The sequence below is a fragment of the Salvia hispanica genome, chromosome 2 (genome assembly GCF_029641045.1).
Source record: "Salvia hispanica isolate PSC_SH4W2 chromosome 2, Shi_PSC_v1, whole genome shotgun sequence".
Taxonomy (NCBI): Eukaryota; Viridiplantae; Streptophyta; class Magnoliopsida; order Lamiales; family Lamiaceae; genus Salvia; species Salvia hispanica.
The window spans coordinates 62356404-62380621 of NC_142693.1; the positions used below are offsets into that span (position 1 = coordinate 62356404).

The 24218-nt window shown below is 34.5% G+C and overlaps 3 protein-coding genes and 1 pseudogene across 3 annotated transcripts; all 4 read right to left on the reverse strand.

Moving 5' to 3' along the window:
• Window positions 1–3301: 3301 nt before the first annotated feature.
• Window positions 3302–6430, reverse strand: LOC125211451 (uncharacterized). Its single transcript, XM_048111254.2, has 5 exons — window positions 6034–6430; window positions 5829–5956; window positions 5580–5692; window positions 3599–3784; window positions 3302–3509 (listed from the first exon to the last, which is right to left on the reverse strand). The coding sequence occupies exons 1-5, from the start codon at window positions 6381–6383 to the stop codon at window positions 3480–3482; spliced, it is 807 nt and encodes a 268-aa protein (XP_047967211.1). The 5' UTR covers window positions 6384–6430; the 3' UTR covers window positions 3302–3479.
• Window positions 6431–7949: 1519 nt separating this feature from the next.
• Window positions 7950–10042, reverse strand: LOC125202584 (heterogeneous nuclear ribonucleoprotein 1-like). Its single transcript, XM_048101011.2, has 2 exons — window positions 9659–10042; window positions 7950–9054 (listed from the first exon to the last, which is right to left on the reverse strand). The coding sequence occupies exons 1-2, from the start codon at window positions 9881–9883 to the stop codon at window positions 8161–8163; spliced, it is 1119 nt and encodes a 372-aa protein (XP_047956968.1). The 5' UTR covers window positions 9884–10042; the 3' UTR covers window positions 7950–8160.
• A 3629-nt stretch (window positions 10043–13671) lies between these two features.
• On the reverse strand, window positions 13672–14731 carry LOC125199549 (uncharacterized; annotated as a pseudogene).
• Window positions 14732–22422: 7691 nt separating this feature from the next.
• On the reverse strand, window positions 22423–23976 carry LOC125210982 (1-aminocyclopropane-1-carboxylate oxidase homolog 1-like). The gene is made up of 2 exons (XM_048110682.2): window positions 23136–23976; window positions 22423–22745 (listed from the first exon to the last, which is right to left on the reverse strand). Exons 1-2 carry the CDS (start codon window positions 23958–23960, stop codon window positions 22494–22496), a joined length of 1077 nt encoding a protein of 358 aa, XP_047966639.1. The 5' UTR covers window positions 23961–23976; the 3' UTR covers window positions 22423–22493.
• Between the last annotated feature and the right edge of the window lie 242 nt (window positions 23977–24218).

Below are 24218 nucleotides of genomic sequence, written 5' to 3' on the forward strand. Positions count from 1 at the left end.
TGAATTGCTCCTTATTGCTGATGTGTTAGCTGATGCATCAAATGTTATTTTGTGCTAATTGTAAAAGGGGTGAGATGAATATTTTAAGAACTTGATTGGGGTTGATATGATAATTACGATCTAAACAGGGGCCAAAATGAAAACATTGATGACGTGGAAAAGGAGATAGTGAAAAAAAATGAAGCGGCAATTTCCCTTTGTTAAAAACTTCCTGCTAATATCACTCTTTTGTTATTGACAAAATTTGAATTTATGGAAACTTTACATGCAATTTACATCACTTCAAGGTCCATCAATATTTTGCCGCAACAAAAATTTAAAATTCAAATATAGGATCAAACAACTTTTAAGTGGAGTACAAATTTATTTGCTAGTATTCCCTCAATTCTATAGTAACGGTGTCATTTTGTCATTTTAGTACGTTCTATAGGCAATAGAGTCATTTCTCTTTTTAGTAAAAGTCAACGCATTTTTCTTACCTACTTTACTTTCTCTTACTTTTTTCTCTCTTCATCTCTCTAACATTTTTATTTTTCACTTTATTATTCCTTTACTTAACTCACCTAACACAATATTTCTTAATCTTCGTGTCGAAAAAACACACCTCCATTACTATAGAACGGAAGGCATAATTCCTAATAGAGGATTCCAAACTGGATTTGTTATTTGCATAATATTAAGTCTCCATTAATAAATAAATAACAACTGTATTTCAATTATGCAAAATTGAACTGAAGATAGATGATTTGTATACTTAAATGGCTAAAAATGTTTGACTTGGTGTGGTTATAGGGATGTAGCTAGAGTAAGATAGTTGGAAGATGATGTGATTAAACAATGGGAATAGAAAAGGATATCAGTCAACAACACTATGGATATTGGATAAGGTTATAATAAAAGATAATCTGACAAAATTAGCTATGGAAATATCAATCAATGGAAGAGTGATTGGGTGAAATGAAGAGAGCAATTAATGAGAATGTGAAATGAAGCCCAATCTATGGAGAGGGCTACTTGACAAAATCTCTGAGTTATATACAGTCTGGTCCTATTCAGCAGACCTATTACCCTTCGTCCTTTCACACCAAAACAAGTAGTAGCATCTACACTTTTCATTGTAGATTAAAATTTACAAAAATATCTTTAATAAAAGTAGGAATCGGTAATTTTTGATACAACACGATGATACGATACAGACCCGCATGAAATTAGCGCAACATGAACACACATGTTTGGGATTTGGATCCTTATAGGGTCGACCAATAAAAAACCGAAGATAACGGGTTGGGTTGGGTTAGTGTTATACGTTAAAAAAAATAATTACTTTTTATTAATTAAAAAATAATTAAATTTTACTTTAAATTTAATTAATTATAAAATATTATACTTTAATTTTAATTAATTAAAAAAATAATATTTATGAATTCTAAGAAAAATTTATGCTTAGATTTTATTAAAAATTAATTTTTTTAATTATTTAATTTTATTATTTAGATTTAATATTACTATACTTTAATTTTATTATTTTGATTAAGAAAATAATAATTTTAATTTGGTATTTTTTTTTAATCGTGTAATATCATGTTTTAGTCGTTATTGTGTCGTGTCAAGTTAACTGACTGTAGAGGGTTGACTTTTTTTGAGTACACGATAACATGCACGAATCCGACATGAATCCGTTGGGTTGGGACACGATAAGAACCCAATGATTTCGGATTGGGTTGGATTTTGACCTTATTGGGTTGAGTCAATAATGGGTTGACACGATAACAACCCAACTCGCACGATTTGACTGTCCTAAGTTATCACTTTATTTGTTAGTACTATGAATGTTAAATAAATGTGGTAAGTATTTGTTAGTACTATTATAACATAAATACTTTGTTATTATAAATAAAAGCAATAGTGTGTTTCACATAAAAATAATAACTATTCTTAATAAACATTATTATTTTAAAGTGAAAATTTTAATTTATTAAATAATGATTTTAATATCACTGAGTTATATACAGTCTGGGTTAAGTATTTATTTTATTTAAGTGGACGGAATAAGTAGAGAAAATGTCCCACAATACTGATAGAATATAAACAATTGATATTTCGAAAGTATATATAGCAGGTTAGTGTATTTTACTCCCTCCGTCCCATTTTAGGAGTTTCAATCACTTTTTCACATCCATTTTGTAAAAATCATAACAAATTGTTAAAGCGAGAGAAATGGTAAAGTAAGCGAGAGAATAATTGAAACAAGATCATTCTCTACATTATTCTATCTCTTATTTTACCATTTCTGCACTTTAATTATGTTTTACTTGTATCATATTCCACAAACGAATGTGCAAAAGTGACTGAGACTGTTGAAGTGGGATGGAAGGAGTAACTAATTATCGTTGATGTACAAAAACGAAAAAAAAATACACTATTATTAGAGGAAAAGTGAGTAATAAACAACAATATCTGTCTGATTTAAATGAAAGATTTACTGCCTTTTTATTAAATGCACATCTCTGATTTGTTAAGGTCATGTTTTTATAGTAGCTCAGAAACGGGATGAGATCGCCTGCTGTGCCAAATAGCACAGCAGGAATTGCTGTGCTTAAAACGCAGGTCTCCAAGGCATAAAACGACAGGTATGTTTCTTCTATTTCCTTTTTCTTTTTCCTTTTGTTTAGATTTTTCATTCTTTTTTGTTTCTGCTTCAATTTATTACTTTATCATTCATAAAAAATGGTAAGGATCGTAGTTCCAATTTCTTTAGTAAAAAGAATTTTGTGCTTCAATTTATCACTGTATCATTCATAAAAAATGCAAAGGATCCTAGTTTCAATTTCTTAAGAAAAAAGAATGGATAATCTAAACAAAAGGAAAAAGAAAAAGGAAATAGAAGAAACATACCTGCCGTTTTATGCCTTGGAGACCTGCGTTTTAAGCACAGCAATTCCTGCTGTGCTATTTGGCACAGCAGGCGATCTCATCCCCTCAGAAACCTCATTAAATTGTGATACTATTTGTAATAAATTGATCTCTGCACTTTGCCTAATAATATCATTAATAGAGTGAAAATTGTTATCATTCTCATAAAAAAAAATCACATGCTTATGCACAATGTAAATTATGAAGCATCACTTGCCATCGACACACAAACTCGAACAAGAATACACGTTCTCTTGTGTGAGTCGGGATCTCACAGGATCACACCCGTGAGATCCCACCCACGGGAAGTGTAACCGCAGTCTTCCCTCGTCGTCCGAAATAATGATCAAATGGTTGTACAAGAAACATTCAATGAAGGGGAATCATGTGTATGAAAAGTAGTAGTATAAACTAGATATAAAAAATGTGTATCAATACAGATATCAAAACTTCTCTTCATTTACACTTTCCCTCTCTTTTAAATGTAAAAGGAGGGAATCACAACAAGTTACCTCCAAGGAGGAAATATGATCACAGTTAGACTCTCTAAAGAATTGCTCTGCTCATCACCATCTTCTCACCAACGATGTAAGCAACTGCGGAAACAAAATTGTTGGTTGTTCAATGAATCTCACGAAAATGGCATAACGTCTCATTTGCTGACTAGAAAGTGTTTTGTGCATACCTCAAACAGTTCGAAAGGGCTGCCACGCTTGTATACGTCGTTCTTCTTGCCCTTGTCGGAGGGGAAAATGGTAAAGAATAATGCTCGCCATCCAATAAGTAAAACGGCTGTGCTTCCCATGGTAACCAGCATGAAGTTCGTTGGTGGCGGATGGCCAATGGAGAGTGCTCTTATGATTATTCCCAACTGAAATGTGAATGACAGCATGTTATGGTGTGAACGAACATCACTAAGATTCACAGTAAAAAGGTCAAGGTCTCTGTATCAAAAGAATTCCACAAGACTAGGCAACAAAGGAATATTATGTTTTGTGAAAGGGGGATGATATGCTTCAAATAATATGGTGTTTTCAAATGAAGATTTTTTTTAAAAAAAAAAAAGAAAAAAAAAAAAAGCTGACCCCGAGACTTTGTATCAGCTATCAACAAGAAACTGGACACCCTCAACCAGAGAGATCACAATATAGAAGTTGAAATTGCAAGCCTTCTAAACAACAAATTATACGAAACCTTATCACTCTATAGCCCCTCAACTGCTCTACCAATCTACTATTGGATCATTTTTTCACCACTACTATTTCAACAACACAGCCACCTTCAATTTGCAGTTCTATAACCAGGATGCCTCCTTTCAGTTCCTGCAGATTCCTTCTAACTTTTCTTCCACTAGGAAAAGCACATTTTTCTTTATCACTAAACCATGCTCGTAGCACTTTCATAGTTTGACAATTCACAAAAGTAAACTGAAAGCCTAGCATGTAATCTTGGAAAAAGCTATTGCTGCTTGGTTGAATTGCAGCCTCCTCCGCTAATAAAATCAGTAAGCCTCCACATACTATAAAACACCATTTTTCAGCAAAGAAGTCTCTCCCTCTCTCTCACAGTAAAGAAGGCATTCACGGGACATTTTAAGAGGTTTAACAAGTGAACTTTGCAAAATATAAGCATGTTCAGAGGCTAGAGGACGAAGACTGATCGACATTCGAAATGAATAAATATGTAAAAATATTACTTTAGAGTAGATTTTTATTAGATTCAATTGTAATAGACATCTAATCAGGTAAGACAAATCTAATCTTGAGTATGAACTTGAGAATTACCAATAAAAGATAAAACTAACAGGACAAAAAACACAAGCCAAGGAGGCACTTACAGAAGGCAAGCCACTTAAAAGTTATTCAGCAATGTCTATCCTTACTAAACAAGCTTTCAGTTTTCCGCTAAGGTACAGAAAATGAACTGATCCACATGTTTAGTCTTTCACAAGAATTCGAAAGTTCGATAGCATGACTCATATAACTTCCAAGCATTATTTCTTTGTGTCTAAAACAACTATTGAATATCTTTACCTGATTACAATACTTTATACTATTAAGCATCTATTGAAATGCCATGGTGACACTGTGTTCGTAAAAGCTTTCCATTCTCACTATAACAGAAGTATAGTTGCAAGGTGCACCTTTGGATATTTATGAAGCTGTTAGTCCCTTTATATCCAGTGGTGAATACATTAAAAACTAGGAAGAGGCCTGCCGGATGAGTTCGAAAGGACCTTGAAGGAAGGGGTGAATCGACCTTAGTTTGGCCAGCCAGAAACAAAATAGTAGTATCTTAGAAACCTCAAAAATTAACCCGAAATTCCTCAAATAGAGCTCCAACATAAAAATTTTCACACCTCCTACTTGCGCATTCCAAACTTATCGTAAGCTAAAATCCACAGCATGTTCCAGCAAAGCTTAAAGGTATCTCTCAAAAGAAACCAAGACAGATAAACTCCTAGAAATCACTAATTTCTGTCACAGTATGTCAATTACAAAAGGAAAAACAATAGTCACATTCTCTATACCAACAAAATCTCAGACAAGAATGTGAAAAATCAGCAGCTAGACTCTCAACAAACAAACAACTACGACAAAGAAACAAGTCAAAAACAGAGTATATACCATTTCGTATAACACACGAAACAAGAAAAGAAGAGTTACCGGAATCCCCAAAGACCAGGATTTCGCAGCTGCAACAACAGCACTCTGTAAACCATTCTTCCCTCTGCCTTCCTTGCTGAATCCCCCAAGAAAGTATGCACTCAAAAACCACCCTAATCATTCAAACAGACACAATTCAACACTACCAAATGCATAAATTACTTTAAAAAAAAAAGTAAATGCAGCATATACCCATAGATAAAATGAAAAAGGAATCAACTTTACAAACTTAGGGCGCGAAAAACACACCTGCAATGAAAGGGTCGGCTGTTTTGAAGGTTTCAAAATCGAAAACAGGCAATCCATGGCTAGACCTCCCAATTGCCGCAAACAACAACAACATTGCAACATCGCCGCCAGCTAACGCAGCCACAAGACTGCAATTTTGCAATCCAATTTCAGCAAAACACAAGCCCACACACAAATAGAGTGAGAGAGATGAATATGTAAATACCCCCATTTGGCGAGACGAGAAGAGGAATCCGGCTTCTCGAACTGAATCACGCCTTCGAGGGGGACATTTTCCTGGCCCACGAGCGAGATGGGAGTCGGGGCGGAGCCCTGGTCGTCGAAAGGGGCGGAGGAGGAGGAGGTGGAGGCGGCGGAGGGCTTGGCGGAGGCGCCGGAGGAGGAGTCGGCGGCGTTGGCGAGCGTGAGGGGTTTGAGGGCGCGGGAGGCGGAGAAAGTGGGGCGGCGTTTGGAGAAGAGGGGGGCGACGGGGTGGACGGATTTGAGGGAGCAGTGGTGGGAGGAGGAGAGCACCGCGCCGCCGCCGTTTGCGGCCGGAGTTAGCAGAGGCATCATTGGAAAGAAAGTCTGGTTTTTTTGGGGTTTTTTTTTCTGGTAAGAAAATGAAGAGATATAAATATGTGGTCTCTGATTATAGCATCTATCGAAATATTTCAAATCCCAAGTTTTATTAATTTTTCAAATACAAATTTAAAAATTGGTCAAAAATAAATTTAGACTCCTGAATGACTCAATTTTTATCGAAGTGAAGTGTACAGTAATAAACTTCATTTTCAAATTTTCAATTTTCTTGTTGTGTACAATAAATTGGTATTAATTATTATCATATCTTCATTGGATAGTTCTGAAAATTTGGTTTGAATTAATGAGATTTTTTTCAAAAAAAGTTGCTAATCGCCGTCGGATGGTAATAAAACCACAATTTTCTAAGTGTAACAATTTCCTAAAAAATTTAAAAGCAAATGTTAGCTCACTATAATGTTAGACATCACATGGATTATTTTTGTTAAACATAGGAGATGTAATTAACATATTTAAATTAATTATTCACTAATGACAATATAGAAGACGAGGAATTTGCTTATAGTAGTAGTAGATATTAATGAGGTGTTGATTTATTGGCCGATGCATGCGCTATGTTTTGCTGTCATAGTAAATAACGTATTTTCATAGGAAATAGCCTCCTTAATTAACACCCCACCAAAATTGATGGCTCATTAAAGTGGAAACAATTCAAAACACTCAATATATTTAAAAATTAAAAGTTGGTCAAGAATTCAAGCTCACTTCAATGCGTGAAATCGTATTTCGTGGCGAAGTTATCATTTTCATAATCTTTTGACCAAGCCTTCATTTTAGGATCCAGTTATTAGTTAGTAAACATTACAAAATGAACATTATTATCTAATATAAGAAAATATTTTATGATTTGATGTTGGTCCTAACTCTTAATATGTACATCAGTGATCAGTGTACATGTCTAGTAGCGTAAATAAGAAGCCAACAGTTTTTGCACATTATAAAACTTTTTTAAAAATATTCAATTTTAGTTGATTGAGCAATAGTATAATAGTCAAATTAGCTAATTCTCTTCCCTCCCATTCAAAAAAACATTCCATGAATCGGAAACAATAACACATCGAAAATTGCTAATAAACCTGCCATTTATTTAGTCAATATCTTAACAGCAAAGCCACCTTATACCCAAAGCATCATCAACATTCATTCATAGCAAGAATACCGAATATGCATCTTACATGAATCTCAGTTTAAAAAAAAAGAGTGGCATATATTCCTTTCCCTCAGCAGTTTCAATAGGAAATGAAAGTCATCATAAGCAGTACACAAAATGACCAGGAAAATCTGACTCGGGAAACCATGATGATTCCTGAAATTACAATACAAATAGGGACCATTACCATACAAGATCATCGCAACTGACTCGGAGATCAACTCAAGGCTTTTACGAAATCTACTTCAAAACGAATGCAAAAAAAAAACAAAAAAACAAGCACCATCCAAATAAGCACCCTCAGAGCATCAATCAGGACTTACCTCTATGGGCAGAAAGTGACTCCAGAGCATGGCCATCAACATTTGTCAGGAGAAATGGAAACAAGGTATGGAAAAAATAAATTTATAAAAAAATTATATTACAATAACTGAGTCCAGATTCCATTGATTTTTGAAATTAAGAACAAGAAAACACACGAAATTTTTATAAGAATTAGAAAGAGATCTAAAGCATGGACATTGGAAGAATGATATACCCAACTCTGTCAGTGGGAGAAACTTCTAACATGTCAATATCCACAATGAAGATGGCAAGCAGTCAGCTTGAGTTAGCAGCTTGGTAAGACTTATCACTAACTCTATGACTCTGTTTGCTAGCTGCACCTCCGAAACCTCTACTGGAACCAAAAGAATTGGCATCTACATTATTTATACCAGTCTGAGAGGGTGTTGACTCAGTCGAGTGTTGAGCTTCTCCACCCAATATCCCACCACCATATCCGTTCATAGACAGTCCCATAACTCCAGGTCCGCCATTCACGTAGGAGGGATACACAGGAGCGGCACTTCCATAAGGCAGGAAACCTCCCCTGACACCAACCATCGCTGGATTCCAAGGACTCCTTGGGGCAATTGGAGTGAGTCCGTAACTAATTCCACCATACCCTCCAGAGGGATAACCACCACCATACATCCCAGCTCCGTATGGGTACCCAGCCACATTACCATATCCAGGGAAATACCCATATCTAGAATTTACAGGCACGTAACTCCCCTGCTGATAAGAATTGAAGCTAGTAGGGCTTCTTGCATCGCCTAACCTTCCATTATAACCAATGTTACTACTGCCAATTCCATCCTTTGGAACAGCTCTTTTAACCTCGACGAGCTTTCCAGTCAACTCATGGAAGCTCTTCTGCATAACTTCCTCCACCGAATCCTCTGAATCAAAGGTAATAAAACCAAATCCTCTCGGCCTATGAGTCAGATTGTCATGCATCACAACTACATCAGTAATCCTACCAAACTTCTCAAAGTATCTTCTGAATTCTTCCTCAGTCAAGTTAGCCGACAAACCCCCTACGAAAATCTTCTTCGTCCTAAACTGCACGTTGCTCCTACTGTTAGTCCTACTGTTATTCCTACTCACTCCCCTATAGTTCTGTTGTTGACTTTGTTGTTCGCTCCTGGGAATGGCCCTCTTCACTTCCACCTATAAATGACAAGTTGATGGAAAAGTTTGAAAGATTAAATAACTCCAGCCCGCGAACAATATCATGTTTTCAATAACTTTTCCGAATTAAAGAGGAAGCAAAAGTGTTAAATATACAGGGAAAGAATGAGGCGCTAGCACCTGATAATCAGAGCAAATCAAGACCTAAAGCTAATTACAAGAAAAGGAAACTGTTGACAAAACCTGCAAACAGGCATCAAAGTATATGGTAAGCAATGAAAAAGTTAAATAAAAATTAGCAAAAACTGCATGCGCGAAAAAGGGTGCAAAAACTCCAGCTTTGAAAATATAAATAATTAAAATTAAAATATAGCAGCCGATGCAGGAGAGCAAACAAACGCACACAACGATGCACAAGGCGAAGCTCATTGACCACGACAGTTCCAATTATTCAGCCATGCACGGGGAAAAAACCCAAAAGAAAAAAGATTTAAAAATAAATTAAAAAAATGGCCAACACAGAAGCGCGAAAAAGAGATAATTTGAAGAATACAAAATCAGTCGACAAAAAAGCCCTAAAAATAAAGCAAACGGGGAGAAAATATGGAAAAACCCTAAAAAGTAGAATAAGCAAGAAGCAGACCGTTCTGCTAAGAATTTGATGGGAATCCTGAAGAGCGCGGTCGACGGCGGAAGAATCCGAGAAGGTGACGAAGGCGAAGCCCCTGGGGTTACCGGAAATCCGATCCCGAGCAATCACGGAGCCCAAAACGGCGCCGTACTGGCCGAAATGGTCCTTGAGGGCATCGTCCGTCGTGTCCCACGAAATGCCCCCGACAAACAGCTTATTCTGCTCCGAATCGTCCATGATTTCAGCTGAATTGCGATTTGCGAGGGTGAATTAGCCAGGAAAAATGAGGATGGTGGGAATTGGGGAGAGGGGGGAGCGAGGGCTCGGAGGGGAGAAAACTAGGGTTTTTTGGGGGTGGAGGAAAAAAATTGGGGGGAAAAGAGGGAAAGGGAAAGGGGGAGATGAGAGAGAAAGAGTGGTTTGTTTGTTTAAGTACGAGAGAGAGAAAAAGGGGTCCCAAAAGTGAGGAGACTGAATCTGAATTGGTGTTGTGTTTAAATGGTGACACGTTGGAGAGATTTAATTAGGAATCTATTGTCTTGTTTTTTTGTTTTGTTTTAAGATTATTTATTTGTTACATCAAGTATTTTTATAGGTACACCTCAAGGACTCAATCTCTCGTATACTCCTTCCGCCCCTAATTAATAGTCATACTTTGATCGGACACGAATTAAAAAAAATATAAAGAAAAATTTATTAAAAAAATTAGTGGAATGTGAGATCCATTTCTTTATATTGCTTCTATAAGGATTTGATCAATTGCTAACTAATTATCAATCCAAAATTAAGACCAATTTTTAACCATTAGATTAGAAGATCTTGCGGTTGATATAAATGTCAAGTGTAATATATTTTAAATTTAAATAATTATTAATTAAATTAAAAGGATATTAATGTCAAATCCTATGTATTAATTATAACTAACTTCTTTCTCTCTCCTCAAAATCATCTCAAATCTTTAAATTTACATAACTCTCTCAATTTAAATTATTTTTTCGCAAAAAATATATCAAATTAAAGATAATTTAATAAGGATTCCAACGAGATCTCAATTGCATATGTTCCGACGATGTTCGGGTGATGAAATTTGATAAATTATATTTCAATTTTCGTACATGTTGATAAACAGCTTTAATAAACAAATGCAACAAAAAATCTCAATATATTGTAGGCAAAATCTCATATCATGCATGTCCAATCTCAATAAAAATGTGTTGATATTTTCTTGTCCTTGTGTTGATATTCTAATGTCATATTGTTGATATTTGTAATACACAATGTTGATATAAAAAAACACCCACGAAAATTATCATATGATAACATAATGACGATATTACCCTTTTGTTGATATTTTGTCTACTATTTATTGAGATTTGTGAGCTTTAATCTCATCCACTCATTTTAAAATCTAAGAGTGGAGATTTAGTCTTGATTTTGGATTAGAGTGTTATAAGCATTAGAATAAGACCCTGCTTTTATAATAAAATGTGAGTGAATTGAGTTAGTGGAATGTGAGACCTATTTACTATTTATGGTAAAAGTGAAGTGTAACTTTTAATTGGGGACGGACCGAAATGAAAAGTGTGACTCTTAATCGGGAACAGAGGGAGTAATTTCTAGTATAAATTATATATGAACCCAGGCCGGATCTGGGTTTGACCCGGCTAGAAGTCGGGAGAAAGCATCGACGATGGAGGAGAAAGAGGGGGATAGGGTGAGCCCCTGTAAGTCTTTGTCACTATATGATGTGTTCTGATTTATATCGGTTAATTTAAAGAACGGATGATACTCAAAAGTCAGTTCTAATCCTAAGTTCTATTTACGTTTAGATGAAGCTCCAAATGAGATACTTAAGTAGATGTTCTATTTATGCTAGCTTGAGATGGATAATTCTCATATTTCAAGCTTTAGATGACATGATATTCAAAAGTCTTGCATTCAAAAGTTACATATAGTAGTATGATTTTTGAGCTCCACATATGGGTGTTTTTCAAATGATAAATGTGGTCTAAAATCATTTCTTATCCGACAATATTAAAAATGATAAAATATGGCACAATAATTCTTCATATAAAATTCTATGTCAAAATCACATATTTTTCCTTTCTCATTTCTCTAAAATCTTTCTATACGTTGTTTTATTTTAGAGTATGAATTTGTCAAATGAAAACTTCATGATATAACAAAAGTTAAGCAAGTAGTATTAGAGAATTTTGATCAAAGGTCTGGGCCCACTTCGAGTAAAATATTTGAAAAATATCATAGAGTAGTAGTACAATTTTTGTATTTTTGGATTTTTTTTTGTTAATTACTGCTACTGCTTTCTCCGTCCCAACTAAGTTCGAATCATTCTTTTTTAAAAAAAAAAAGCAAAACATTCAATCACTCTTACTTTATTCCACCATCTACTTTACTCTCTTTTTATCTTTTTTACTTTATTTCTCTCTCTAACTTTTCAACCCAATTTTTTAATTGGGACGGAGGGAGTAGTACTTATTAATCGTGATTTTTTAGAGTATATTATTACTTTCTTAATTTTAAATTTTAATAGTATGGTGATGAGTTTTAGAGAGAAATTCATGTTTCAATGATGATTTTATCAAAATAAACATAAATGCATCAAATGACAACGTAACTCTAAAACCACATCCGACTCCACACTAAACTCTTCCTAATTAAGCCAAAACCTATTTTAGACTATTCACCCAAAACTACAAGAAACTTAAGTACTTCTCATAACCAGAAATGTTTGATCCAAATTTACGGGATATATGTTAGATTTTATTTGGAGAGTAGCTAGGTTGTCGAATGATATAAGATGCTAGATTTTATGGGAAAATAAGTATTTAATTTGGAACGGTTTTTTTGTTTAGATATTTGTTATTTGTATTTTAAAGATCAATAATTTTCCTCCAATTAACCAAAATCTAACTTATAAGATGCTAGATTTTATGTTTTGAATAAGTGTTTTGATTTTTGGGTCCTTTGATATATATATGATGATTCGTTGAACATTATTTAAGTCTTGATAAATATCATTTATCCGTGTCACACATTTTTATTAATTGGTTGATGTTATGCAACGCGATTCTAACGGTGCGATTTTCATTTTTCGCATGGATCAAGTTTTCATGATATTATGGATTAAAAATCATGAACTTTTACGAAAATTTGGTATTTCCCACATCTTTTAAAAAAAGTCTAAAAATCACCAACTTTTTGAATCGTGCAGATTTCCCACACTAAATTTTTCAGCATAAGTTTTGCCTAGGTGGAATGCTGACATTAATTCTAGAGTATCCACATTATCATCAGTTTCATGATCCCAACAAGATGGAATATAGCTTCGACTATTACACTTAAGTTTATTGACATTTCAAGTAGGCAAAATTTATGTCGGAAACTTTAGTGTGAGAAATTCGCACAATTTGAAGTTGATCATTTTAAGACCACTTTTAAAGGTTGTGGGAAATACCATATGTTTGTGAAAGTTCATAGTTTTTCTAACCAATTTCCACAACCTTTAAAAGTGGTCTTAAAATTACCCCTTTTTGATTGTGCGGATTTCCTACACTAAACTTTTCGACATAAGTTTTTGCGTACGTGTGGAATGCTAACACTAATTATAGATCATCCACATTATCATATCTTTCATGATCTCAACAAGATGGAATATAACTCTGACTATTACACGTAGGTTTTTTGACGTTCCAAGTCGGTGAAATTTATATCGAAAACTTTAGTGTGGGAAATTTGCACAGTATGAAAAGTTGGTGATTTTTAAGACCACTTTTAAAGGTTGTGGGAAAACTTTAGTGTATGTTTTTTGATGTTCCACGTAGGTGAAATTTATATCGAAAAGTGGGAAATTTGCACAGTATGAAAAATTGGTGATTTTTAAGATCACTTTTAAATGCGGTGGAAAATACTAATTTTTAGTGAAAATTCATGATTTTCTAAACAATTTTCCTAAATTTTTAGTGTACAAATATAATCATCATTATTACTAATGCTATGCTAATTACTTACAAGCAAGTATTGAATCTCTTACTCAAAATGGAGAGGCCTCCTGTTAATGACGTTATGTAATCCATATCATCCCATGATGTCTTTATGCTCTCATAGCAACTTAGGCTAGCCTCCTACATCAATTCAAGAATGAATAAATGAATGCAATCATCAACGTAAAATTGGTAAAATATGAATTACCTTGAAGTCTTTGGTGACGACGGAGAAATACCCATCTTCAACTATATCGTCGAAGTACAAGACCGGAGCTCATGAAGCTAGTGCGCCGAGAGCTATGTATGGGTATTTAAGGCGAAACCAAGTTGCTAGCACTGAAATTCAACAACAAATAATTATACAAAGCACACTAATAATTATATATATAAATGTATATATTTAAAACCATATTCACTTACTTCCGCCATATGATCCTCCGAAGACAATGATTGGAGAATCATGTTGCTGAAAATTCGTTCTTGACGTGTAATAAAAGTTAAGCGTAGTCGGCTAACACTTGAGCCGAATTAAAGTACCAGCGCGTTGTTTCATTTCGCAAGGCCTCATCCATCGTTCTAAATGGAGTTGATTCTACATAATATCGGTGCTGCAAAATATAATCACATTATCAAATGGAGTATTTGTTATCAGTATATATAATATATAATAAAGTGTGAGTAACAAAGAATGGAAACATGGAGTATTAATTACCTCTATAAAAATAGAGAGAGCCTAGAAACGAGGGGCATCATCATTGATGATGCCAATGGAGTTGATGCCGGAGGCATCGAGTGGCTGCTCGGCACCAAGATACGCAAAAATGTGGCGGCTCGAATTCGGACCGCCCCAATATTTGGTGTTGACAAAATATTTTTGGTTGAAGGTATTATAGCTTAAGGGTGCAAAATTGAAATGATTAAGTGATTGTGCGTAGTAATAGAGGTCAAAACCATCTATTGAGCTAAGCACACTCACTTGATGGGGGAGAGAAAGCCTAGGGACGTAGGGTGAGGTTCAGATAACATGAAGGGAGAAGGGAAGAATGAGGAGAAAAATGAGTGATGATTGAAATGAATTCATGGCTCTTAGTATGGATGGTTGTAATGATTAATGACTAGTGATTACACTACTTATAGCTCTCAAATATTCTGTTTGCTATTGTAGTAAGGTTATTACATTGCACAAGCAATGGTTTGTGAGTAGTTAAAATGGTATATGTGTGCATGCTTGAATTAATTGGAGAGACAAAGCAAATGTACGTACTTAGGTAATTTGGTCACATTATGCGAAAGCAAAAGTCCACAACTGAAAAAATATTCTTCTTGATGTCATTAGATAGAATGGAAAAAATTAAAATGAGATTGAAATTAGAGAAAAGTGAATAAAATGTGACATGGAGTAGTTCAATATAAACAAAAATATAGAGTATATCTTATAATAGGCCGTGTTTTCCAACGTCAAAATGATTAACATGTTTCTTAATAGGGCCATCTCTTCATATTTTCTTTAAAAATGAGATCACGTTTGTGAAAGTGGGTGAGTTTGCATGAGAAGAAAGTGATTGTCTTATTTATCCCTAACTTTAAAAATGAAATCAAAGTGTAACCATTCTTTGCAAATAAATTCAATGACTCCCCCGTGATAGAGATGTATACACCTAGTAAGTAATCTAGGTATTCCCTTCTATACAAATAAAATATTCTCAAAGTTGAAAAACAAACCACATGCAAAAAGAGTATAACATCACAAAATTGATTGTGATTCCCATAAGCCCTTATGATAATATAATAATATAGTAGTAGAATTTTTGACAATACACTATTAATTCAAACACTAAGACTATGTGATTAGCTTTTTCTTCTCATCTAAAAAAAGTAATAGTAGTATTTTATACTATGACCTTTCATAAAATTTTGGTATTTCCCACAATCTTTAAAGATGGTCTTAAAAAATATCAAATTTTCAAATTGTGTGAATTTTCCACACTAAAATTTGTGGCATAAATTTCAGCTACGTGTAATAGTCGGAGCTATATTCCATCTTGTTGGGATCATGAAACTGATGATAATATGGATGTTCTAGAATTAGTGTCAGCATTCCATGTAGACAAAACTTATGCCAAAAACTTTAGCGTGGGAAATCCGCACGATTCAAAAAGTTGGTGATTTTTAAGAAGACCACTTTTAAAGTTGGTGATTTTTAAGACCACTTTTAAAGGTTGGGGAAATTGGTCAAAAAAACCATGAACTTTCACAAAAATTAGGTATTTTCCACAACCTTAAAAGTGGTATTAAAATTACCAAGTTTTTATATTGTGCGAATTTCTCACATTAAAGTTTCAAGAATAAATTTTGCTTGCGTGGAATATAAAAAAACCTACGTGTAATAGTTGGAGTTATATTCCATGTTGTTGGGATCAGGAAACTGATGATAATATGGATGGCGTTCCTCGTAGCCAAAACTTATGCCAAAATGTTTAGTGTGGGAAATCCGCACGACTCAAAACATAGTAGTTTTTAAGATCACTTTTAATAGTTGTGGGAAATCTCAAACTTTTGTGAAAGTTAATAATTTTTCTGGCCAATTTCCTAAAATTATAGTATTTCTAGACATTAAAATTATAGTATTTCTAGACATTAAATAGTGTGGATGAGTTAAAGCAAATTTTGGTCCGTATGTAAGCGAACGCGGCTCAATATAACTACCCACAACAATAAGTGTGCGAAGAATGTGCCAAGCGATCGACGACGCTCCCACCGGGACTGATTCTATCGGCCGAATTTCCGCCGGCTACTTCGCTATCACCAGAGACATTGCGTGCTATTATAAAGAAATGGTCGATTATCAACTTGGAGAAATTCATCCAAAATTGTGACAGATCTTATGGTATTTCACCTACACCTCATTGGATCACAACTTACTATGGGGCTCATGTGAGTACTTGTTTATTTTTGCATTAGTTTGATAAAAATTGAAATTTATTTTAGTAGTATAAGGTAAAATTAATAGTTGTATTATTTATCATTTGCTGGAAATCAAATTGGTTCTTAAGCAATTTGGAAGCAATATAATTTATCGGTCCTCAAAATATAGACTAGCTTTACTATTTTTGGTCGTTCTCGAAAATTAGACAAAATTTTAATATGGTAAGTTTTTAACCAACTACACACCACTAATAATATGGACCCTACAATCCACTAACATTATTTCACTCATTTTTCCTTCTTTTTCTTACTTTATTAATTGCACATTAAAACTCATTTTATTTACAATTTTATCTATTTTTCTCCATTAATTACTTTATGGTTTGATAGATGAAAGTGTGCTCGAAGACATAAACGAGAGTATCGTTGCAGTCACTTCGGTCAACGGTACGTCTACAAAGAAAAAGAAAAGAATGAACTTATTTTGGGCTTCTCAAAGTTTGGGCTGCAACTAAAAAGAATGAACTTGTTTTGGGCTTCTCAGAGTGGCTTCATTTAATGGTATAATTGGGCTAGATGGAGTAGGCCCAATTATTAGATTTTGTTCCAAGTACTTGTAAACATTATTTTTATTTTTCCATTAACGATATCCATTGCACACATCAATTTCTTACTAACACGATTTTGGGGCTAAGAATTGCATATTGTTTCAAGTAAAAATACTACTAGTACTATTACTAATTAAGTTATAAACAAAATGTAACACAAATTTAAATTTTGTAAGTATATTTACAAAGTAACCATTGACACGAGATTAATTACCCGATATATAAAGATGAGAAAGTAGATCAAGACAATAAAATGTAATACTAATAGTACTATTTTTAGTTCTAGACAAGTAAAAAAATCATAAAGTCATATTTGATAGGGTAGATAATTTCTACGTCTTGAAATTATTTTATCTAAAATGTGTTCTTATCATATTTTACTATATCTACACGGGCGGCGACAAAACTCTACCTAGTGGGACCCCAACAAATGATGTGCATTATCTTTTCGGCCTTCTCAGCTTCCCTTGCTCTTCTCATAGCATAATCCTCATGCTCGGAATCAGGTTTTCTCGTACTCTCGCCGTAAACCCATCTAGCACGGCCGGCATCGGCTGATTCCCAAGCAGAGATCGACGGCGGAGAAGAAGTGATGCTGCTGGCGGATGCTGCCGCCATGTTATTCCTCTTCAACATTTTGAGCAAACTTAGCATATTTAAAGAGATTATGAGTGAAGAAAGTCTTTTTGATATTTGCAGTTGTAGTTGAATTGTGTGGAAGAAGAAGAAGGTGCATTTATATAGCTATGACACCCACTAAACAATTCTTGAGAAATGACATGAAAAACATGTTAGGGCACATATCATTTTTTTTAATCTACTATAACTATATAAGTACACCGAGTGAAATAATTTATGCTACAAACCAATCATATGCCAATCATATTAAAACATATACTTACTTTATTAAGAGAATGGAACCAAAAACACGTTATGACTAGTAAACATTTGACTGTTTTACCAGTCTTCCACTAACTATTTCTTAAACAATTCTTTACAAATTCTTAAAGAAATTAAATGTAGAACATGTTAGGTCACGTATTCGTTTGGCCATTTTTCATAGCTATCACTTCTACTAAACAATTCTTCAGAGTGAAATTAAAATCACGTTGCGATAGTTAATGGATCCCGGTTAATGTACATCTCGTAGGTAAAATAACAAAATGAGTAGCTATGAAGATTAAATCATTTGTATTTTTTGACTAGTTATTAAATTGAGTAATTTTTATGATTTTTAATTACAATCACAATAAAACTCAAATCGTCTTATGAAATGAATTACGCATATCATGATACTGCAATTAATTATTAAAATAATATTTTATCAACAAAATTACACTTAGATTGTCATTCGTCAATGTAAATAAAACCGAGGAACAACAGAATTACACTTGGTCATCAATTTGAAAAAAAGTCGTGGAACTTATATTACATTTAATTTAATTGGGTTTTTTGAAGATTAATATATATGGACAAAATGGTTAAGCAACCAAAAGTTGACTTATTACCCATGTCATAAACTTACTTACATTCAGAAGCAATCAATAAAAAATTAATCAATCATTTGGCATGAAATATAAGTAAACACAAGAGTGATAAAAATATCATGCCCACAATTATAGTGATTCATATTAAAAGAACACACCATTTTGTCATGAATCATGATCTGGTTCAAAACATTACAATTTATAATTTTAAATGCTAAACATTAAACTGGTTAGTTTTTATCCTAAAAGTGATTTTATTAGAATTTCATTTATGGGATGATTTGAACCCACTTTGACCCGATATCGAAACAAACAGATAAAATTTTGAAAAAAAATATATTAATTTGGTTTGATCTAAAACAGACACAAATTTTAAGAAACAAATTAAATACTCTTAAATCATGGTATTTTTCTCACCCTTACTTTCATTAGGTAGGGTTTAGGTGAATATATAGATAAGTCTTGAAAGAATCATTTATTGACAAACTAATCAACAATTCACCCGGTATTTTTTATCCTTATAGTTTTATTATAGTAGTAGTAATAAAATGTAGATAGGATGTAATTTAAAAATTGACTATTTGAGAAGAGGAAGTAGATCGCCCCATTTTATTAATTGCGTGATCCATTTGGGACAGTAGAAATAAACCCTGTCTTTCAAGGCTTTATACCAATTTGATAGAGAAGAAACTTATCTTTTGACACTTAAAGAGCTTGGGTTACAAGTTGGTGCCTCAATTTTCCCTTCTCCCAAGGCCTGAGTTGAGATGTATTAGAAAGTGAGCGAGAGATATGAAGACACACGGAGTCAGAAAGTTTGAACTTGATAGACCGATATTTAGTTTTGCGCGTGTTTTATTGTGGTTTCTTCCATCCTCTTACTTTTCCTTTTGCCTTTGTTTGTTGAGGGCTGTTGAGTCTAGGGTTGTTTTTGCATTTTTGGTTATTTGGTGAGTGTGTTGGTTTTTTTGGTTGCTGACATGTTTTGTAAATAGGTTGCTAAATAGCTTTCGTGTTGTTCTTTAGTCTTTTCTTCTGTAGTGAGTTTTATATGGACCTGATTGTTGACTTTTTTTTTTCATTTAAGCCTGTTTAAAATTAAAAAATAATAAAAATAAATGCAACTGACTAAATCCACTCACGATACTACTGTATTAATCTTGCAAAGGTTATCTAAAACTCTGAAAACAAATCGAAATTTGTAGTACTCCGTACTATTAAAATTCATAGCATAGTATTTAGGTTATTATAACAAAATGTAACAAAAAATTTTAATTTAAAAAGGTATGCTTACAAAGTTATCGCTGACACGAGATTAATTATGCTTACAATAAAATGGGTTAGCAATTAATTAGCTAACTATTGCTAATCCAACTAACTACTTTCAAATCGTAGTTGCAGGATGAATGCGAGTGAAATCAAGATGATGAAAAGCATTATGGATGGAACCCTCATTGTACTAGTTGGGGTTTTAATTTTTCTTTATGGCGTAGCCATAATATATAGAAATTGGCTATATATAACCTTGGCAAAAAAAAATTAACATGTTTATGAGTAGTAAATTAAAAGGCTAACTAAACCAACTTTCAATATTTTATGATTCTCCTCCCAACTCTTATATTTTTTATTTGAGTACATGAATTCTGAGTTTTTCAGAAAATGTCAAAAGATTGTGTATTTTAAAATCTAAATATATGAAATAATTCATAGAACTCTATCTAGTGGGGCCCCAACAAATGATGTGCATAATCTTCTCGGCCTTCTCAGCTTCCCTTGTTGTTCTCATTGCACTATCCTCGTGCTCGGGATTAGATTTTCGTGTGCTCTCCGTGCCACCGCCGTAAACCCATCTAGCACGGCCGGCATCGGCCGATTCCCAGGCGGAGATCGACGGTGGAGAAGGAGTGATGATTGCCATGTTATTCCACTTCAACATATTGAGCAAACTTATCATATTTAAAGAGATTACGAGTGAAGATCAAAATTTAGGTTTCACTCCTTTTGCTATTTGCAATTGTAATAGAATTGTGTGGAAGAAGAGGTATATTTATATAGCTATGACACCCACTTGACATTTTTAAAAATAATAAACCAAAAGCATGATGGGAAAAATATCATATTTTTTAACTAGTGTAATAATTGTGCTACAAGCCAATCATATTGAAACAGAAATTTATTAAAACTTAAAAGAATGAAATGGAAAGCACGTTATGACATGTATCCCTTTGACTGTTTTCTTAAAAAAAATGCAATGACAAACACGTTGCGATAAATATTTATAACTACCATCGAGCATAGGAAGATGCCAGGATGACAAAATAAGCTATGATTTTATTTTATTTTATTTCGAATTAGCAATCACATGTACAATCAGTACATATGACATACCATATGATTTAAATTTATAATGCTTTCCTAAATAAGCTACGTATATCATTAATTAATTGCAAAATGCCATATCAACATAATTACACTTTTATACTCAATTTAAAAAAACATCAAGGAACTTATTTTATTAGTATTTGGATTAAGATTAATTAATATCTAGACAAAATGGAGAAGCAACCCAAAGTTGACTGATCAAGATGCACATTATAAACTTCTGTTGCAAAACAAGGTTTGTATTATATTCTTCTAATAAATAGCAATCAACAAAAAAATTAATTTATCAACAAAATTACACTTACATTTGGAATTTTTTGGTACCATGAGATTAATAATGTCACTAACTTTGTGATTATGGACTAGAGATGCCACAACCAAGGGCTGTCTCAGCAAATCAATACTGAATTGCTCCTTATCGTCGGAGACAGAAGGAAGGATTTTGTGATTAAAAGCCTCATCTCTAGTCAGAAGGCGGGTTTTGTGGGGCTTGTGGAGAGCACAAGGAATTGAAGGAATACAAAGTAAAATAGAAAAGAGATAATAAAGTAAGAAAGAAATGTTTTAGTTTTTACTAAAGGGAACTAGTCTACTATTATAAAAGTTTGAAATGAAAAAATGACTAGTTACTTGGAACCAAGAAAGTACAATATTATTCTACTACTAATAAATATGCATTCTGGAGCAATCATTAAAAAACTGATTAATCATTTGACATGAAATATTGGGAAAAACAAGAAAGATAAAAGTTGCTTTCATGCCCATAAATACATTTATTCGTATTAAAAGAAAATGCCAAGTTGTCTTATTTAAAAACTCAACAATAATTTTTAGCAAAATCAATGTCAGATTAATATGTTTACATCTTTTTTCTGAAAGTTCATCAATGAACACTACGAATTGACGATCATGACTTATTCTGTTATTCATATTCATCTCTTATAGTAACATTTAAAACAAATGTACTTGATTTTAATGTAAGTATATTGTTATTTTGTCTCATCATATTTGCGAATTCTCTAAAATGTTCCAATCCATAAACAAAAAGTACCGAACATATCAATTTTAGGTTAAGAAAAGTGCCGATTTTCACTGAACATAGTTTTTGTTACAAATGTGCCGATTTTTTTTCACACTTTCAAGCATTGGAAAACCATTTAAAGTCCACATTTTCAAGTGCATGCATTACTAAGGATATATGCAATTCTCTATAAAATTCTTGGTTGAGGATTGAAGAGAGAGATCAAATGGATGAATTAGTTTGTGTTTACTGTTAATTAGCGTGCAGTTATAATGTTGTTCCTTTCAAAAATATAATTGGGATAGGTATTGATTCATTATATGAAAAGAAGATAACATACTCGAATACATTAAAAAGCCAACAATATATTGGTACAAGAAGCAAATGAGGCAAAAGCCAACGTAGTAAAACATTTGATGATTAAATCTTGAAATGAGGCAAAGCCGATGCAACATCTTCTCCTTTAATCTTGTAGTATTCAATGTAGTCAGTGAACATAACGTTTTTGTATATAGCCGGATTCTCATCGGACACAAGCTCTTTGATCGGACCAAATGGCTTTGTCATTGCACTTGTGCTCGGAGAGAAGAAGCACCCCACCGAGATCCTCGGCCCCACCCGTTGTGCTAACGCTCTGTGCTCCACGCTTTTGAACTTGTCATTGCTAATAATCTACATTTACATATATAGGGTTTTGATCAATTCAAAACTAGATCTTAATACAAAAATGCTGAACAAAATCATATGTAGAGCATTTTTATGTCATTGTTTGTATATTATTAGGTATTTTAATAAATGTGATCTAAAATGAGCTAAAAATGACAACAAACCCAAAATTTATAAAATGATCTAAAACTTATTAATAATGACCTTTGGTATTTTTGGTTAATTATTGACCATTAGATCATTTAGTCCTAGGGCCAAGATTTGGACTACGTTTCTTTGATTAGATGCATTCATGTGTTAATTATATATTTTGCAATTAAATTCAAAGAACAATTATTTAAATGTCAATAAAGTACTAGCGGTAATATCCATATTCCAGTAACTCATTCCACTAACCTGCATGAAATCGCCAATGTTGGCGACGAGGGCCCCACGCACCGGCGGCACATCCACCCACCGTCCACCATGGCGGACCTGGAGGCCGCCGGTGGAGTCTTGCAAGAGTAAATTGAGGAAGACCGCGTCGGTGTGCCTCGGGGTCCCGAAGGTCTTGTGGGGCTCGGGGCAGACCGGGTAGTAGAGGCACGGGAGCGCCTGGCTCTTCATGCACTCCATCCCGGACAGATACCCGGCCGGAAGCCCCAGCGCCTCCGACAAGAGCTCCGCCACCGTCTCCCTCACCACGATCATGTGGTCCACGTACTCCACCACCTCCCTCCGGCAGGCGAGAGGGATGAGGCGCGGGTCGAGGTGGTCGTCGGTGAAGGCGCAGGTGAGGATGTCCCTCCACGAGGCCGGGTCGCCCTCGCGGAGGGCGCTGTTGCTGTTGAACCTCACGGGCATCCGCCTGTCCAGGCTGTAGAGCGGCTTCTTCTCCTCCGCGGGGAGCTCGTGGAACCGCCGCGCTCCTTCCAGCACGGCGTCCATTTTCTCCTGCGGGATGCCATGGTTCACGATGCGGAAGAATCCCCATTCCCCGGCGGCCCGGCGGATCTCCTCCACCACCTCCGGCCGCCGGTAACGGAGCCCATCGAAGTCGATTGTGGGGAGCTCCGGCTGCTGCTCGGCGGTGGGGCTGCTCTCGAAACTCTGCGGCGGGTGGACGAAGAGGCGGGGAAGCTTTGTTATGCCGGCGTCGACGAGGCCCTTCACGCCGGATTTCGCTTCGTCGAATTCCTTCACTGCTTTGGCCCAGTCGAAGGCATTCATCGAAACCACCATTTTTCTTTGCTAATTAGTTGAGTGTGTTGTGCTATGCTAGGTGTGATAATAATCCTGAACTGTGCATCTATATATAGTTACACATTTACCTCAAGGGTTGTGGTTAAATGGTATTGATATTTGACTTTGGGTATGAATACGGCACACCCTCTAAATAATTAGGGCACGTAATTTTGTAATCTGAATACAATCTGTCCTTCGTTTTCTGTCCGTGGACGTAGCCAACACATGAAAAGTTGGTGAACCGCGTAAATTTCG

What these genes read in the sequence shown, in the direction of transcription:
- LOC125211451 (XM_048111254.2), bottom strand. Translation starts at nt 6,383, where the DNA reads ATGATGCCTCTGCTAACTCCGGCCGCAAACGGCGGCGGCGCGGTGCTC. An exon ending in CCTGGTCTTTGGGGATTCCG is followed by an intron (nt 3,785 to 5,579) that starts GTAACTCTTCTT and finishes TTCACATTTCAG; the next exon opens with TTGGGAATAATCATAAGAGC. An exon ending in GCCCTTTCGAACTGTTTGAG is followed by an intron (nt 3,510 to 3,598) that starts GTATGCACAAAA and finishes TTGTTTCCGCAG; the next exon opens with TTGCTTACATCGTTGGTGAG.
- LOC125202584 (XM_048101011.2), bottom strand. Translation starts at nt 9,883, where the DNA reads ATGGACGATTCGGAGCAGAATAAGCTGTTTGTCGGGGGCATTTCGTGG. An exon ending in ATCAAATTCTTAGCAGAACG is followed by an intron (nt 9,055 to 9,658) that starts GTCTGCTTCTTG and finishes TGTCATTTATAG; the next exon opens with GTGGAAGTGAAGAGGGCCAT.
- LOC125210982 (XM_048110682.2), bottom strand. Translation starts at nt 23,960, where the DNA reads ATGGTGGTTTCGATGAATGCCTTCGACTGGGCCAAAGCAGTGAAGGAA. An exon ending in ACATTGGCGATTTCATGCAG is followed by an intron (nt 22,746 to 23,135) that starts GTTAGTGGAATG and finishes ATGTAAATGTAG; the next exon opens with ATTATTAGCAATGACAAGTT.